General features: G+C 41.8%; 1 protein-coding gene across 1 annotated transcript in view; it reads left to right on the top strand.

Moving 5' to 3' along the window:
* Nucleotides 1–11888: 11888 nt before the first annotated feature.
* Nucleotides 11889–19518, top strand: part of Fkbp9 (FKBP prolyl isomerase 9) — a 48183-nt gene continuing 40553 nt past the window's right edge. The window contains exon 1 of the mRNA XM_005319180.5: nt 11889–12286. Within this exon, the coding sequence (XP_005319237.2) occupies nt 12054–12286 (233 nt within the window). The 5' untranslated portion in view covers nt 11889–12053. The remainder of the gene's footprint in view (nt 12287–19518) is intronic.

Raw genomic sequence — 19518 nt, 5'->3', positions numbered from 1 at the left:
GCGGCCTCCGAGTTCGGGCTTCCCAAGCCCCTGTCCCCGACCCCAGCCGGGTACTCTGGCGCCCGCTGGCGGCGACCTCGAGCAGAGGCGGGCGGGGGGCGGGGCGGAGCCTAAGAGAGCTTCCTGACCCAAGCTATAGGGCGCACCATGTAGTGGGCCTGGGCCCCCATGCAAGTCACTTGTGTGTCCCTCAGGGGCTGGACACACTACACACTCATGTTAGTGGGATTCATCCATTTTTGGAGGAAAGTACATGTGTTCATATAAATTTTGGAGTTTCACAGATCATGTGACCTGTGGTCAACAGTCAACGTTTATTGTGTTTACAAAGGTTTGGGTGCCGGAAGTTAGCTAAGACCTTAAACAATTTAACTAAGGCTTAATTTTTATTTAGTTATCTATTTTTTATTTATTTATTTTTGAAGTACTGGGAATTGAACCCAGGGCCTCATGCATCCTAGGAAAAGTGCATTACCGCTATTCTACATCCCCAAAACTCCCAATGTAGTTTCGATTTGCATTTCCCCAATGACTACAGATGTTGGAGATTTTTTCATATATTTGGTGGTCATGTATATTTCTTCTTTAGAAAAGTGTCTGTTTAGTCAGGTGTGGTGTCTCACTCCTGTAATTCCAGTGACTGGGGAGGATGAGGCAGGTGGATTGCAAGTTCAAGGGAAGCCTCAGCAATTTAGCCAGGCCCTAAGCAACTTAGTGAGACCTTATCTCGAAATAAAAAAAAATAAAAAGGGCTGTGAATGCGGTTCACTGGTTAAGCACCTCTGGGTTCAATCCCTGGGAAGAAAGAGAGAGAGAGAGAGAACAGAAAGGAAAAAAATTTTAAAATGTATTTAGTTCATTTGCCCTTTTTGGCAGGGGTAGGAGTGGGATGGGGGGCGGGGCATGGCGTTGCCAGGGATTGAACCCGGAGGGGCTTAATAACTGAGCCACATCTCCAACCAGTTTTATATTTTATTTTGAGATGGTGTCTTCCTAAATTGCTGAGGCTGGATTTGATGTTGTGATCCTCCCACCTCAGTCTCCCAAAATTGGGCTTATAAACCTGTGCCACCAGGCTCAGCTATTTTCCCCTTTATTGAAATTAATTATTGGGTTTTTTTAAAGTATTTTTTTAGTTTATATGAGGTGCTGAGAATCGATCTCAGGGCCTCATATATACTAGGCAAGTGTTCTACCCCTGACCACAACTCCAGCCCTTTTTTTTGTTTATTTGTTTGGTGTTTTTAGTTCTTTATATATTATGGATATTAATTCTCGATTGGAAGAGTATCTGGCAAAGATTTTTCCCTTCACGTTGTTATAAACTTTGCTATGCAGAAGAGTCTTTAATGTATTTTGACACCAGACTGATGTTTCCTGATTGCTGGTCCAAAGTGACATGCTGGGTTTTGTAGTCAGTCCATGGCAGCATGATGAGCCCCACACCTCTAGAACTGTTTTGGTGCCAATATGAAAGGTATCACACATGCAGCTAGAGGTATGAAAAATTTTATTATTCACATATTGAGACTTTTTAGGAAAGCAGGTCAGGCACCTCCTCAGGTCAAAAAATGGCTTAAGAAAAGATGAGTGGCCCTGGGTTTTATTGTAGGTAGGAGGTGGGACTTGGTGGATTCTTCATGATCAAGGGCCCAAGTGTTCTGTGGTTTGGACTTCCTTTTGGTGCCAAGGGGAGAGAAGCACATGGGCCCCTTTTTTAAAATCAGCTTTTCTGCTTGTGGAGCAGAATATAAAGTGGAGATGGACCTTGAAAATTGACATCACCAGTGGAGTCAGCCAGACACAGTGATGCAACAAATGTAGTTCTAGCTAAACTTGAGAGGTTGAAGGAGGAGGATTGTTTGAGCCCAAGGGCAATTTTTAAAATAATTTTTAAAATAAATAAATGAATAATAATAGTAAAAATAGCTGTAATAACAACAATACAAACTTAGGACCATCTCAGATCCAGTCCAGTTCTCTAACAGTGACAGTCAATACATTCACATTCATCAACCAATGAGACAAACAGAGATTCTTTCCCTGGTGGTTGTAATTTCTAAAAAGTTATTTTTATCCATTACCCTTTAGTTTATGCCTGTAGCTCCTGGAGGGGTGCTCTCCAGATGGGAGAGAGAGTAAAAACGTTCTTAGTTAGCCAAGAATACACTTACTTAACCCAAATAAAAATGATTTAAACTGGGCGTGGTGGTGCATACCTGTAATCTCAGCAGTTCAGGAGGCTAAGGCAGGAGGATTGTGAGTTTAAAGCCAGCCTCAGCAACTTAGTGAGGCCCTAAAAAAATGGACTGGGGCTGGGGATATATCTCAGTTGGTTGAGTGCTTGCCTTGCATGCACAAGGCCTAGGTTCAATCCCCAGTACAAAAAAAAAAAAAAAAAAAAGAAAAAGAAAAATGGACTGGGGATGTGGCTCAGTGGTTAAATGTCACTGGGCTCAATTCCCAGGACCAAAAAATAAATAAATAAAATAAAAATTACTTAAGTGAGGGGAAAAAAAAACCACTTGGTGGCATTCTTCACTTTGTATTCAGGACAGACAGGGGTCCTCCTTCCCTGTTGCATCCCCTTGTCCACAATCCTTTCAATTTTTTTATTCTTCTGCCCCCTTCTTTTTGTTGTTGTTGTTTGTTTTGTTTGTTTTTCTGCTTTTTTTTTTTTTTTTTTTTGGTGCTGGGGATCAAACCAGGGCCATGTGCATGTGTGGGTATTCAATCGCTGAACTACACCCCCATCCCCAGGTTCATTCTTGAGGCCAGCCAAATGGCCTTGGTCTCAGACTTGTTCCTGGACAGGTTTTCAGAAGCATTACAAATCTATTCAGAGCAACCCAGAAAACACTAGAATTCTTCTGCTCATATTGACTACCTTTCATAGTGTAAACTTGATGCTATTATTTTGCTCCTAATGTCACCAGACTGGAGTCCAAGGACATCCTTCCAAGAGGGCAGTGGGACCTCACCTTGGCTCAGGTGGTTGACTTTCACCACTGGAAAGAATTTCAGGATACATCCAAAGAAATGCACAGGCACGGTGGCTCAGGCCTGTAATCCCAGTGACTCAGGCAGGAGGATCACAAGTGTGAGACCATCCTCAGCAATTTGGTGAGGCCCTGAGCAACTTAGTAAGAACCTGTCTTAAAAAAAAAAAAAGACACAGACACAGATTTATTAAAGGATAGCAAAGCAAATGTATACACATCCCATATGTATAGAAAAAGAAGAACTTAAATAACTCCACCAGAAAACTTCTGGAACTAGTAAATGAATTTAGAAAAGTAGAAGGATATAAAATCAATACCCACAAATCACAGGCATTTCTGTATATCAGTGACAAATCCTCTGAGAAGGAAATAAGGAAAAAACTATCCCATTCACAATAACCTCAAAAAAAAAAAAAAAGATACTTGGGAATCAACTTAAAGAAACAGGTGAAAATTCTATGCAATGAAAACTACAGAAACTTAAAGAGAGAAATCAAAGAAAACCTTAGAAGATGGAAAGATCTACCTTGCTCTTGGATAGGCAGAATTAATATTATCAAAATGACCATACTTCCAAAAGCACTATACAGATTTAATGCAATGCTGATAAAAATCCCAATGACATTCCTCATAGAAATAGAAAAAGCAGTCATGAAATTTATCTGGAAAAATAAAAGACCCAGAACAGTTAAAGCAATCCTTAGCAGGAAGAGTGAAGCAGGTGGCATCACTATACCAGACCTTAAACTATACTGCAGAGCAATAGTAACCAAAACAGCATGGTATTAGCACCAAAACCGACTGGTAGACCAATGGTATAGAATAGAGGACACAGAGACTAACCCACAAAATTACAATTATCTTATACTAGACAAAGGTGCCAAAAACATGCACTGGAGAAAAGATAGCATCTTCAACAAACGGTTCTAGGAAAACTGGAAATCCATATGCAACAAAATGAAATTAAACCCCTGTCTCTCACCATGCTCAAAACTTAAATCAAAATGGATCAAGGACCTAGGAATTAAACCAGAGACTCTGCATCTAATAGAAGAAAAAGTAGACCCTAATTTTCATCATGTGGGATTAGACCCCAACTTTCTTAATAAGACTCCTATAGCATAAGAATTAAAATCAAGAATCAATAAATGGAATGGAATCAAACTAAAAAGTTTCTTCTCAGCAAAAGAAACTATCTGTGAGGTGAACAGAGAGCCTACACCCTGGGAGCAAAATTTTACCCCTCACACATCAGATAAAGCACTAATCTCTAGGGTATATAAAGAACTCAAAAAGCTAAGCACAAAAACAAACAAACAAACAAAAACCAAAAACCAAAAACCAAATAACCCAAACAACAAATGGGTCAAGGACATGAACAGACACTTCTCAGAAGAGGATATACAATCAACAAATATTTGAAAAAATGCTCATCATCTCTAGCAATTAAAGAAATGCAAATCAAAACTACTCTAAGATATCATCTCACTCTAGTCAGAATGGCAGCCATTATGAAGACAAACAAAAATAAGTATTGTAGAGGATGTGGGGGAAAAGGCACACTCATACATTGCTGGTGGGACTGCAAGTTGGTGCAGCCAATATAGAAAGCAGTATGAAGATTCCTTGGAAATCTGGGCATGGAACCACCATTTGACCCAGCTATCCCTCTCCTGGGACACAGCCACATCAATGTTTATGACAGCACAATTCACAATAGCTAAACTGTGGAGCCAACCTAGATACCCTTCAGTGGATGAATGGATAAAAAAAAATGTGGCATATATACACAATGGAATTTTACCCAGTAATAAAAGAGAATAAAATCATGGCATTTGCAGGTAAATGGATGGTGTTGGAGAAGATAATGCTAAGTGAAGTTAGCCAATCCCCCCCCAAAAAAAACCCCAAATGCTAAATGTTTTCTCTGATATAGGAGGCTGACTCATAGTGGGGTAGGGAGGGGGAACATGGGAGGAATAGATGAATTCTAGATAGGGGAGGAGAGGGGTGGGAGGGAAAAGGAGGGAGCAGGGGATTGGCAAGGATAGTGGAATGTGACAGACATCATTATCCAAAGTACATGTATGAAGACACGAATTGGGTGTCAACCTACTTTATATACAAACAGAGATATGAAAATGATGGTGTATATGAGTAATAAGAATTATAATGTATCCACTGTCATTTTTTAAAAATCAATTTTAAAATAAAAGTATACACATCCCAAAGGCAGGATACATATATCCTTCAGCTCTTAGAGAAGAGGAGTGACAAACCCAGAGTTGAGCTCTCTGACCATACATAGGATTTTCTTAGGGAGAAATGTGCATGTTCCCAGGCAAACTTTTGTGAAAATCTAATCCCATATCAATACTTTGATATTTGAGGTTAGGAAGATTTCTTCTTGGTTAAACAGTCTCGCTATAAACATTGTCTAAGTCTTTGGCTGTTGTAACATTTAAATTGTGTATATTTTTATTCTAGTTGATCTGGTAGGAGCAGACGCTAGAGGTTTTGTTCATCTAACTAAAGAGACAAGCATGACTGGTCATGTTATAGACCTGGGTCTCCTTCTAGTAAAGGTCTCTTTCTTTCTCCCAGAGAGCCCACCTATCTCACTAAGGAGAGATGAGAGAAGAAAAAAGTTAGCAAAAAGAAAATATCATATCCTATAAACATATTAAAGAAACCAGGAGTGGTGGCACATGCCTAGAATTCCAGCTCTCAGGAGGCTAAGGCAGGAGGACTGCAACTTGGAGGTCACCCTCTGCGATTTAGCAAGACCCTGTCTCAAAAAATAAAAATACCAGTGGCTTGGGAGACAGAGGCAGGAGGATCTCAAGTTCAAAGCCAGCCTCATTAAAAGCAAGGCACTAAGCAACTCAGTGAGACCTTGTCTCTAAATAAAATACAAAAAGGGCTAGGATGTGGTTCAGTGGTTAAGTACCCCTGGGTTCAATTCCTGGTATTAATAAATAAATAAATAGGGAAAAGGGCTGGGAATGTAATCCTTTGGTAGCGTGACCCTGGGTTCAATCCTAGTTAAAAAAAAAAAAAGCCACATAGAAGAGATAATGAAAAATCTAATTTTTTCTTTTATCCAAAATTCCACACTTCAAAGAATTCTCCTGGTGAGAGAAATAATATGTGAGGTGAATAGGGAGCCTACATCCTGGGAACAAATTTTTACCCCTCAAACATCAGATAGAGCTCTAATCTCTAGAGTATACAAAAAACTCACAAAGTTAAACAACAAAAATCAAATAACCCAATCAACAAATGGGCCAAGGACCTGAACAGACACTTCTCAGAGGAGGCCATACAATCAATCAACAAATACATGAAAAAATGCTCACCATCTTTAGCAATCAGAGAAATGCAAATTAAAACTACTCTAAGATACCATCTCACTCCAATAAAAATGGCAGCCATTATGAAGTCAAACAACAATAAGTGCTGGCGAGGATGAGGGCGGGGGAAGGTACACTCATACATTGCTGATGGGACTGCAAATTGGTGCAGCCAATTTGGAAAGCAGTATGGAGATTCCTTGGAAAGCTGGGAATGGAACCACCATTTGACCCAGTTATTCCCCTTCTCGGACTATACCCAAAAGACCTAAAAAGAGCATACTGCAGGGACACAGCCACATCAATGTTTATAGCAGCACAATTCACAATAGCTAGAATGTGGAACCAACCTAGATGCCTTTCAATAGATGAATGGATTAAAAAAGTGTGGCATTTATACACAATGGAATATTACTCAGCACTAAAAAATAACAAGATCATGGCATTTGCAGGCAAATGGATGGCATTAGAGCAGATTATGCTAAGTGAAGTTAGCCAATCCCTAAAAAACAAATGCCAAATGTCTTCTCTGATATAAGGGGGGTGACTCAAATGGGATAGGGAGGAAGAGCATGAGAAGAAGACTACCACTAAATAGGGAAGACAGGTGGGAGGGAAAAAGAGGGAGAAAGGGAGTTGCACGGAAGATGGAAGGAGAACCTCATTGTTATACAGAATACATATATGATGTTGTGATGAGAAAAAGAAAAAAAATGTGTGTCACATTAGATTGGATAGAGAGAAAGGATGGGAGAGGAGGGGAGGAGTAGGAGGGATAGGAAGGGCAGCAGAATAGAATAGACAATATGATTGATGTATGTACATTTCACATATGTATTATATGTCAAAATACTTTCTGTTGTCATATATGACTAAAAAAATAAAAATAAATCGTATGGTAAAAAAAAATTACAAAATAAAAACAACCTTGGACTTGGAAAAAAAAAAAAAGAATTCTCTTGGTGGATTATGTCCCCAAAGGTCCATGTTCATAGTCCTCTGCAACACAGCAGAAACATTTGAGAAGCCCTGTAGTAATGCACCAAAAGTAATAGTTAAAATTATTTCTGCGGGGCATGGTGACACAAACTGGTAATCCCAGAAGCTCTAATGACTGAGGCAGGAGGATCGCAAGTGTGAGGTCAACCTCAGCAAATTAGTGAGGCCCTAAGAAACTCAGCAAGACCCTATCTCTAAATAAAATATTTAAAAAGTCTGGGGTGGAAGGGAAGAGACCCAAACCTGATTGGAGTCTGGATGAACATCTTCGATTGCCAATCCAATTGCCATTCTCCCTTCTCTGTCTTGCTAACAGTTCTCTAATTTTGTTCAGGAATCTCAGCATAGGGTCTGGGGATGTAGTTCAGTTGGTAGAGTGCTTGCCTTACATGCATAAAAACCTGGGTTCAATCCCCAGCACTACAAAAAAAAAAAAAAAAAAAAAAAAAAAAAAAGGACCTCAGAGTAAACCTGTAATTCTAGGTACTCAGAAGGCTGCAACAGGAAGATTGCAAATTCAAGGCCAGCCTCACCAATTTAGCTGAGGCTAAATTTTAAATTTTATTTCAAGCCACCTTAAAATAAAATTTTTAAAAAAGGGCTGAGGATGCAGCTCAGTAAGAGTACTTTGCCTAGTATGCAGGAGCCCCTGGGTTCAATCCCCAGTACTGTAAAAAAGAAAAAGAATTTTAGTGTAACCCTGAAAAAGTCCAAATTTTGTTGCTGCTTGATAAGTTCAATGACTCAAGAGACAGAGTGACAGAAAGGTTTATTTGGTGGCCCAAGAATCAGGCTCTTTGTTCACAGATCAGCCTTTTCACTACAGGGAGTTGAAGAGTTAATAGGAAAGGAATAATGAGGGAGAGAAGATAAGAGAGGGTAATAAAGGGAGGATTATTGAAGTCTTTTGTTTGAGATTAGGAAGAGATCTTTCAGGAATTTAAGTGTCACCTCTTTGTTTCTTTTTTGGTCTGGTGTTTCTGGTCATGGCTGGTTGGTATCTTAAGCCTTGAATGTGGGGAGGGAAACTAAGCAAATGTAAATCAGCTAACTCCATATTGTAGAGGAATATAGGAAAAAAATTTTTTTTCTTTTTTGAGACAGGGCCTCACCAATTTGCTGAGGATGGCCTCAAACTTATGACCCTCCAGCCCTAGCCTCCTGAGTAGCTGTGATTACAGGTATGGTGACCACACCCAGTTTATAAAACATTTTAAATGAACCACAGGGGCTGGGGCTAGCTCAGTGGCAGAGCACTGGGTACAATCCTTAGCACCATATGCAAATAAAATAAAGGCATTCTGTCCATCCATAACTAAAAAAAAAAGGTTTTTTTTAAAAACCCATAGATGGGCTGGGGAATGTGGCTCAAGCGGTAGTGAGCTCACCTGGCATGTGCAGGGTGCTGGGTTTGATTCTCAACACCACATAAAAAATAAAAATAAAGATATTGTGTCCACCTAAAAACTAAAAAATAAATATTAAAAAAACCCCATAGATTTTAAAAACTAAATAAATAAAATGAACCACATGTTTATATGTGGAGCTGAGTAGAGTCTGATCAAAGTCTAAAGCAGCAAAGGAGATATGCAGAGGTATTAAACTTTTTCATGTCATTCTACTCACCCATCCGACTTCTGAAGGCCCAAAAGAGTCAATGTTTTCAGCAAAAACAGTCTCAAGTCCCTGAACCAACCTAGGTAACTCTTATCATTGTAACCCACAAGACAGAGGTGATATCCACGGCAAAGCTAGTAGAAGACTAATAATATATTGCCAAGCTGTGTGACCTCCAAAGTTAACAATTTTCAAGTCAACTAAGAGCAAGTGAAGCTAAAAGGTTTATTTAGATTTTGTTCTTCTTTTCTGGGGGTGAATTTTGACCTGCCTAAAGCTAACTATAGTAATTCTGTTCCCCTTCCAGATTGGTTGGTAAAGCGTATGTGATACAATTTTAGCCAATGGCACATGAGAGTAGATCTGGTGGGAAGTTTCCAGGGAAAGGTTGTCCTTGCTCCTACTGAATGATACTTGGAGGATAAAAGATCGCCTTGTGTTTCGGGATGATGCTACTTACACGTATTAGCTGTATCTGGGGCAGCCATGTTGCAATCATGAGGCAGTAGCTACCCTCCTGGTAGAGGAACAGAGACCCCTGGGCCCTTGTGGAGGTTACATAGACAATTGATTAATGAGTTCTGGACCTGCTGCCAATCCAGACTTCCTATTTTGAGAGATGGTATTTTTTCTTTATTGTTTAAGACATTTTGAGTTGGATTTCTAATACTTATAGATAAATATGATTCCTAATACCTAATGCTGTGCAGATCATCTACATCCCCCAATTGATACTCTCAGAAACCTTATGGGGCAGAGTAGACAAGACATAAAACAGCAGGAGATTGAGGTTCAGAGAATAAGGAGGAGCATCAACCTAATAACCAAGATAATCTGTCTTCTAGTCCAGGGTTTTTCATCATATCTCAAGGTGAATTCAGGTGTGTAGTCAATACTGGGAGTGGGAGAATATCTAAGAAACCCTTGCGGAGGGAATAAGACGCGGAGCTGTTGGAAACAAAGTTCCCTGACTTCCCAGTGGCCTCAGTTCAGCTCCGATGGCTGGTTGAGGATATTTTTCTTAACACTGATGATTTCTTTTCTTTTTTTCCCCAGTGCTGGGGACTGAAGTGAGCTTCGCCCATGCTAGGCAAGTGCTCTGCTGCTGGGCAGTGACCCAAGCCCAATGCTGGTCATTTCTTTAGCCCTGCTTAGTGAGTGCCAAGCTAAAGTTAACAGCTTGCATCTTTCAGCCTCCAGGATTCATAAAACCTCCTTTATTCCAGGATCAATAAAAAGTAGATTTTTTTTCCTTTGGTGTACTACTATCTTCACCAGATTGTTTGATTTTATTGTTAACATTTGGCTGAGATGTTCTGATGAGGTTATGGACAAAACCCTAGTCTTCTGACTTTAATTCATTTCAATCTGTTTTCAGATCCCCCTTCCCTTCCTTCAAGCTGCTCTGCATCCGTAAACTGGCCTCTGACCTTTCAGATATTCCTTTTTTAAATTTTGTTTTTAGTTGTTGATAGACATCTATTATTTATTTATTTACTTATTTTTATGTGGTGCTGAGGATCAAACCCAGTGCCTCACACAGGCCAGATAAGCACTCTACCACTGAGCAACAACCCCAGCCCTAGACATTCTTTTCTAAAATATATTTTAATTTTATTATTATTTGGTACTAGAGATTGAACCGAGGGGCACTTAACCAATGAGCCACATCTCCAGCCCTTTTTAATTTTTATTTTGAGACAGGGTCTTAGTAAGTTGCTTTGGGCCTTGCTAAGTTTCTGAGCTAGCCTGGTACTTGCCATCCTCCTGTCTCAGCCTCCTGAGTTGCTGGAATAAAGGTATGTACCACTACCTACACCTTGCTTATTTTTAAAAATTGGTGCTGATGATTTTTTTTCTTTTTTCTTTTGGTAGTATTAGGAATTGAACCTGAGAGGTGCTTTACTATTTCTATTTCTAGATTTTTGGTTTTGTACTGGAGATTGAACCCAGGAGCACTTTACCAATGAGTTGCATCCCCAGCCCTTTTCGCTTTTTAAATTTTTTTTATTTTTTATTTTTTAGTTATCAGCGGACACAACATCTTTGTTGGTATGTGGTGCTGAGGATCGAACTCGGGCCGCACGCATGCCAGGCAAGCGTGCTACCGCTTGAGCATCACATCCCCAGCCCTTGCTTTTTAAATTTTGAGAGAAGGTGTTGCTAAATTGCAGAGGGTCTCGCTAAGCTGTTGAGATAGGTCTCGAATTTGAGATTCTCCTGCCGCAACCTCCCAAGTTGCTGGGATTACACATCTGGCTGGTAATTTAGTGTTCCAAAATTTTAATTAATTATAAGCCAATTCTAAGCACAGGATGCGTTTAATGAATTTCTTGTGGCAGCTGGGTCTCTATTATGAAGTCCTACCTACATGGTTACATACATAGGATCTGTGGTTTGTCTGTAGTTTTATCAATCCACACTGCATCCATTAATGACTTTGTGCACATTAAGCAACTTAAAACTTTCACCCGGACAACTATCAGGATGAAACATGATTAGCATGTTTAGCGAGACATGTCTAGCAAAATATGCCTCCCCCTTTCTCTAAATATTAAAAAAAAAATGCCGAAGGATGGCTTCGCTCAATGTAGATTCTACCCTTGTAACTAATTTAAAACAAAACAAAACAACCAAGTTTCCCCCTTTCCGCGAGGCAGTAAGGGAAAACTGGACCCGTGGCCACGTAGGAGCTTCTCGTGGCCCTAAATAAGTCTCTAGGGAGGGGCGGAGATCAGCGGTTGGGCCTGAGGAATAAACTCTCCCCACCTCGGACCTCAGCCCCTTGCGGAAGAATTCGCCAGGTTCGGGATGCAGATTGGGCCCCTCTCCAGTTGCCACCCCCTCTTCCCGGCCGGCCAACTCCTAAGCCCCGCGGAGCTGCGTGCCCGCCCCCGGCGCGCGGCTCCTCCCCTCGCGGCTGGGGCCGGGGGGCGGGCAACCAGAGAGGGGGTGGTAGCTGCCGCCCGGACGGGACCCGAAGGCTTTTCCACGTTTGCAATCGCCGCTGCGCGCCTAGACTCGACCCACGCCTCCTGAGCTCCACTCTGCGCCCCCTCTCTCTTCTGTCTTCGCTGCCCCGATGGCGCTCAGGGTCCGGGGCTCGCGACCCCTGCCGCCGCCGCTGCTGCTGCTGCTGCTCTGGGTGACCGGACAGGCGGCGCCCGTGGCCGGGTTGGGCCTGGGCTCCGACGCGGAGCTGCAGATCGAGCGGCGCTTCGTGCCCGACGAGTGTCCGCGTACCGTGCGCAGCGGTGACTTCGTGCGCTACCACTATGTGGGGACGTTCCCCGACGGCCAGAAGTTCGACTCCAGGTATCGCGCACGCCCTTTGCGCCCGCTGTCCCCTCTCCGGACAGGCCTTTCCCTCCCGACGGACCTCCCCCAGCCCCGCCCCGGGATCCCGCGCTCCTCCTAGCCCCTCCTTCCTCGGTGCTCCGGGATCCTGATCTCACGGTGGCGGGGGTGCGCCTCCCCGCCTTTGTACGCGCCCCAGGCCGCCTCGCTCCCAGCTACTGGAATCCTGGATAAGATCTTGCCCAGCTGAGCTGAGACAGATTCCGCTTCCCTCTGGTCCCAGCGCTTTGACGCTAGCATTTACACACGTGTATAAATGACCACACTAGGAGACCCCCAAGAGTAGATGTCGATGAACGCCTGCCGCCTTCCTTGACTGCTCCTTGGCGGCCAGGGTCTTGAGTATCTAATCAGAAATGCCTCTCACAGATTGACGATGACGTTGAAGCTGAGATAATCGCAGTTCCTAACATTTATTGAACTGTTACACAATAGGCGTAGTTTTTTTTTTTTTTCTTTTTTGTGCTGGGAATTGAACCCTGGGCACTTTACCTCTGAGATCCTCAGCCCTTTTTATTTTTTATTTTGAGATAGAGTCTTTCTAAGTTGCTGAGGGCCTTGCTAAGTTGCTGAGGCTGGCCTCAAATTTGGGATCCTCCTGCCTCAACCTTCCAAATTTCTGGGATTACAGGCATACACCACTACACCCAGCTGTAGGCATAGTTTGAAGCGCTTTCTATGTATGTGTGTACAGAATTAAATGAGTGTGTATATGTGTATACACACAGCACTCATTTAATCAATAAATTCATTACACACACACACATTCATTTATTTCTTATAACAATCCTGTGAACATTTTACCAGTGAGGTAACTGAGGCCACCGAGGCCGAGGCTAAGAAACTTGTGTAGATGGTGGAGTCAGATTGGAATCCCTGAAATTCAAGTGCAGACTGTGCATGTAACCTCCACTGCTTTCCCTTTCCTGGTTGACAGACATTTCTCTGAGGTGGGAGGTGGTCCACAGCAGTCCTTGCCCCTGGGGCCTTGTACTGGCCTAGTGATTTCTTCTTTCAACTCTGTCCCAACATCACATTCATTACGACTCCCCGGTTTCTCTCCATTATAGCTTTGGGGTAAACAGGTCTCCTGTATCAGGCTACTGTTCACTAAGGCTTTTGTTATAAACCCTAGTCTGTGCCAGCAGTTCTCATAATGAATCATGGGACTAGGCTGAGAACTGTTTGTTGAGCTGCTGCTATATGCCTGAGGCTGTGCTGAGCTTACTCATTAATTGAAAACTTGCTGTCTCTCTTGCCTTATTTAAAGGCAACGAATGAATATACAGAAGTTATTTAGCACACAGTACTATCTGGTACATACGGTAGTGCTTTGAAATTGTCATTCCTTGTTTCAGTTGCTGTTCTAAAACAAAAGAAGCTTTATTGAGTTACAGTTCCCATATCATACGGTTCACCCATTTAGAGTGTAATGGCAGTTGCAGTGGTGCATACCTGTAATCCCAGGGACTCTGAGGCTGAGGCAGGAGGATCATGAGTTTGAGGCCAACCTCAGCAACTTAGTGAGATCCTGTCTCAAAAAATAAAAAGGACTGGGGATTTAGCTTAGTGGTAAAGCACCCCGGGGTTCAATTCTCAAGTACCCACCCCTGCAAAAGGAACATATTTGTGTTGGTTTAGTATAGCCACAGAATTATGCAAACATTTCAACTATCTAATTCCAGAACATTCCCATCACTCTGAAAAAGAAATGCTGGACCCAATAGCAGGCACTTCCTACCTTTCATCCACCTTCCCTCTAGCCCCTGGCAACCACTGATGTACTTTATGTATCCATATATTTACCCATTCTGGACATTTCATATAAGTTGAGGTGTACAATTTGTGGTGAATTGTATCTGTTTTTTTTTTTTTTTTTTTTTTTTAGCATGACGTTACCAGATGACATCCATATTATCATGTATCAGTACCTCATTCCATTTCATGGCTGTGTATATATTCTGTTGAATGGATATACCACATTTTGTTTATTCATTCATTAGTTGATGGACATTTGACTTGTTTATACATTTTGGCCATTTTGAATGATGAGGTTATGAATGTTCACATACGAGATTTTGTATGGACATGTGTTTTCATTTCTTTTGGATATATATACCCAGGAGTGGAATTGCTGGATCGTATGGTATCTGTGTTGAATTTCATGAAGAACTGCTAAATTTTTCCATAATGACTGTGCTATTTTATATTCCTTGTTCCTAGTTCTTGACATTATCACCAACACTTGTAATTCTCTCTCTTTTTTTATTTTTAATTGGACACAATACCTCAATACTTTTATTTTATTATTTATTTTTATGTGATGCTGCAGATTGTACCCAGGGCCTTACATGTGCTAGGCAAGCACTCTACCGCAGAGTCACAACTCCAGCCCCTCTTTTTTTTTTTTTTCAGAAGTAGGAATTAAACCCAGAGCCTCACTGTAGTGCCACTGCTAGGCAAGTGCTCCACCACTGAGCTACATCTCTGACCCCTTTTTGAAATTTTACTTTTGAGATAGGGTCACTGAGTTGTGTGACCTTGTGGTCCTCCTGCCTCAGACTCCTGATTATCCGGAATTTTTCTTCTTTGTTATAGTCATCCTGGTGGGCATGTGGTAGTATCTCATTGTGGTTTTGATCCACATTTCCCTAATGCTGATTAAAGCTGAGCATCTTTTCATGTCTTCACTGGCTGTTTGCATGTCTTCATTCATTTGTTCATTAGAAAATAGGGAAGAATTTCTTGCTTGAGCTGATTGATAGTCATTGATAATTTGCTAAGTAAAACTGGCTTCGAATTTTGGAAAGCTGGAAATGTGGCTCAGTGTTGGAGTGCTTGCTTAGCAATGCATGAGGGCCTAGGCTCTACCCCCTAGAACCACAAAATAATGATACTAACAACTCGGCCCCTAGAACAAGTTGTTCTACCCTCTGGGGATGGCAGCCACTGTGAGGCAGCACAGGACAGCAGAAAAAAAAAAACACATTGAAGCTACATCCAGTCATCATACATTTTATCCAGTATCTACCTCAAGACCAACTAGTCCTAGTGCAGCACATCCCCACCCATCCTGACCCTGGCACTTATAGCCTAGGCAGTTGACACATGATGTGGTAAGTACAGTAAAAATAGTATCATATCTTGCCTCACAGAGTTTATACATAGTTTTTACCATGTGCCTTCATATACATTAATTTATTTAATCTCTTTAATCTTAAAAGAATTCATTTAGCCTCATAAGACAGTGAAGAAGATACCTCATTACAGACAAAGAAAGTGAAGCTAAGAAAGTTCAGATGACTTATTCAATCAAGATACCTAACTACTAGGCGGTCAAGTGAAAATTTTAACCCAGGCAGTTTGTGGCCATAATCTGTGGTCTACCCATAAATATGGTGGAAGAAGGCAAGAAGCTGTGAAAATACACAGGAGGCTTTAACTATATGTTGTGTGTATAAATGGGGATGGTGGTCAGGATGGAGTCCTGGGATTGTAGCATTAAGACCTAAGCATAGCTGGGCATGGAGGTGCCTTGCCTGTAATCCCAGCAATTTGGGAGACTGAGACAGGAGGATCTGAAAGTTTAAGGCCAGCCTCAGCAATTTAGCAAGGCCCTAAGCAACTCAGTAAGACCCTGTCACAAAATATAACACAAAAAGGACTGGGGATGTAGCTCAGTGGTAAAGTTGTTAAATGCTAAGTACCTAAAATAAATAAATAAATAAATAACCTAAACATAACTAAAATTATGGAGGCACTGGGGGGTGTGGGCTGGGGTAGGGGTGAGAGCATGGCAAATAGAGGTGAAAGTGTGGAGGTTGGCTCACTGGGTTGGAATTAGTGAGAACTGGTCAGTATGGTCTGGGATTGGAGTAGGAGTCAGGTAGTGAAAACAGGAACAAAGGGAGAGATAATAGGAGGCTAGAGAGAAAGGTTGAGCTAGCCTCTTTTTTAAAAAAATGACTTTATATGTTTATTTTGGGACACGGGATTGAACCCAGGGATGCTTTACCTCTGAGTTGCATCCCTAGTCCTTTTAATTTTTTGAGACAGGGTCTCACTGCTTCACTTAGGACCTTGATAATTTGCTAGGTAAAACTGGCTTCGAACTTGAGATTCTCCTGCCTCAGCCTCTGAATCTCTGTGATTACAGGCGTGCACCACCACACCTGGCAAAAATGATTATATTTTAAAATTTGCAGTTGACATGTAAGAAGTGTTCATATTTATGGGGTACAGTGTGATTGTGATGGGCCAGCATTTGAGAGCTCTTGCTGCCTGGTTGTAGAGTTTGGACTTTGTCTAAGGATAGTGGAAAGCCATCGAAGACTTAATGACTTTGATATTCCTTTACCAAGTTTTTGGGGAGAGGGGAAACCTTAGAGTTTGGGGCTTTGGCTTCTGATTTGGAAGTTTTGTCCAGAAGAAAATATCTGCTTTCATTCTGAGCAGAGTCAGCTTTTGGGCATTTATAATTGCCAGGAGGCCCACACCTTCAGCTTTCGCCACTGGCTTGGACATGGTTTGGTTTTATTTCACAGTGTCCATGGGCTTGTAAATGAGCTCCTGTGGCCATTGCTGCAGACTCATCTGGATGGCAGCGTTTACCTGCAGGTTTCCATGAAGGCTTCTTGTCAAGTCATTCCTGATTCAGCTTTTTAAAAATTTTATTTTATTTTAAATTTTTTGTGGTACTGTGGTGCTGTGACCAGCACGGATATTAATTCAGAAACCTGTGAGGGGCAATTGGGGATTAGAAAAGACAAACAGACACACATAGAGAGAAAGCTGAGACCAGGTGGGACATCAATTCCTGATAAAGAATGAATGACCCAGAGCTACTAGCTCAGAATGTTTATTTTATAGGTTTTTAACATCAAAAGGGTTTTTCTGAGGTTTCTTCAAAGAAAGCAGGCTGAAAGATGAAGTTCTGGGCAGCCAATTTTAATTATCTGATAGTGGCCATGCACAGAATCTTCTTTGAGTAGGGAGTCACCATAGCAACTGGGCAGTCTTAACCTGTAGCCTTTGCACAGGAAGTTCCCAGCTCAGGCACGTTCCTGCCACAGGACAATCAAAGACCATGATTCACATCACCACTCCCAACACTGGGGATTTAATCCAGGGTTTCACATGTGGCTAAACTAGTGCTCTACCACTGAGCTACATCCCTTTGAAAACAATTTTTTAAGGGGCTGGGTTGTGGCTCAGTGTCAGAGCATGTGCCTGGTACTCAGTGTGAGGCACTGAATTTGATTCTTAGCACCATATATAAATAAATAAAAAATAAAGTTACATTAACAACTAAAAAATATTAAAAAAAAACCCACAATTTTTTGAGACATGATCTCCTTATATTTTAAAAGATAGGGACTTCTCAGGCTGATTTAGAACTTGAGATCTTCCTGCGTCAGCCTCTTAGGTATCTGAGATTACAGGTGTATACTGCCTCACCCAGCTTTGATTAAGTTTTTAGGAGTTTCATGACATTCCTAGAAATAGAGTAAGGAGAATGATCAATCTGTGCACCATGATTTCCTTTTGGGGACCAAAGTTTAATGTATTCCTGTTATCCTTATGCCAGTAAAATGAGTGTCTCAGGCTGGTGTTGTAGCTCAGTGGTAGAGCACATGCTTTGCATGTGTGAGGCACTGGGTTTGATCCTCAGTACCACATAAAAATAAATAAATAAAATAAAAATATTGGGTCCATCTACAACTGAAAAAAAAAATGAGTGTCTCATTGGTTCATTCACAGCCTCCAGATCTGTCTGCAGACCCATAAGGTCCAGGCATTCAGTAAATATTATTGTGGTATTCAATAAGTCCCACATGCCTTTGTGAGTATGTAGAATCTGGATGCTCTAGCACAATGGAATGCAAACTGTGCATGCATAAGGTTTACCTGGAGAGCTTGGTATACAGAGTTTCTGATTAGAGCTCTGGGAGGGGACCCAAAAATTTGCATTTCTGGCAAGTTCCCAGCTGATGCTGCTGGTCTGAAGACTATATTTTGGGGACCAAGGATTTAAAAGAATCATAGACTCATTAACAGGGGTCAACTTTATTTTATACATTCACTCATTTATTTATTCATTCAACAAATATTTATTGAGCGCCTACTCTTCCAAGTGCTTGGGATGTAGCAGTTAATAAAACAGAAATCCTGCACTCCGGAGCTCATAGTCTAGCAGAGAACAGTTATACTGTTAAGCTATATAGTAAAGTAGAAGTCTGTGAGGTCTATGGAGAAAGATAAAGCAGTGGGTTTTGGGATGGAGGATGATGTAATAAGTCCAGAAAGGTGTGATGACATCGGTCCTCTGGCCAGTAACTGACCTCTGAATTCTCATCTGGGTGCTCTTTTGGCTCACACAAGTCACCTGCCTGAGAAGAGTGCCATGTGAGTTTGAGACATGGATATCTCTTCCAAAGAGAAGGGGATTTCTTTGTGCTGAAGGAAGTCAAAGAGAGGCTTTGGGGAGGGACTGGTGCTGAAGCCTGTGATTCAGCTTGGGTGGGACTTCATTCCTTGAAATGGGAGTGGGGGGATGTTTAAGAGAGTAATGGGGTGGGCCAAATCCTGCGTATAAGCAGCAAAAGGCCCTGATATTTGGGCCAAGAGGCAGGAAACCCAGGACTGAAAGGTATATGAAAACCAGAGAAGGCTCTGCTGGCCCTGAATGTTTATGACTGGGATCTCTTAAAGGCTTTTCCTCAGAGGAGTAAACAGATTGATCCAAGAGATCCTCAGTGGATGGACGGTGTGAGTAGGAACCCTAGAGATCAGCTCCTTAGGGCTTCATTTTACACAGTCATTCATTGAGCTTCTAATGTTGGGATGTGGCAGAGAATAAAAACAGATAAAAATCTACCCTCAAGTTGGGATGGGGGAAGCACACAAATCCACTCCAGCTGACTTAAGCAGAAGGGAGAGGGAATTAGTTGGAAGGCTCTCCATTGCCTCATGAGAATCCAGAGTCATGAACGGAGGTGACTTTCTGTGTCTTTGCAAGGGCTTACAGAGGGGCTCCCTCTTCCCTAAGGGGAGAGCTCCAGCTTGCTTTCCACAGAACCTCTTGGATCCAGTGCCACTCTAGCTGACTGCCTCAATTCTTGATTCTCAAGAGAGGCTATGGGCCTGTTCTTTGTCCATTCTGGGTATTTAGTCATGTGGTTCTAAGATGG

This window comes from Ictidomys tridecemlineatus, chromosome 2, assembly GCF_052094955.1.
Source record: "Ictidomys tridecemlineatus isolate mIctTri1 chromosome 2, mIctTri1.hap1, whole genome shotgun sequence".
NCBI classification, from domain to species: Eukaryota; Metazoa; Chordata; class Mammalia; order Rodentia; family Sciuridae; genus Ictidomys; species Ictidomys tridecemlineatus.
This window is presented reverse-complemented; position numbering and strand designations above follow the sequence as displayed.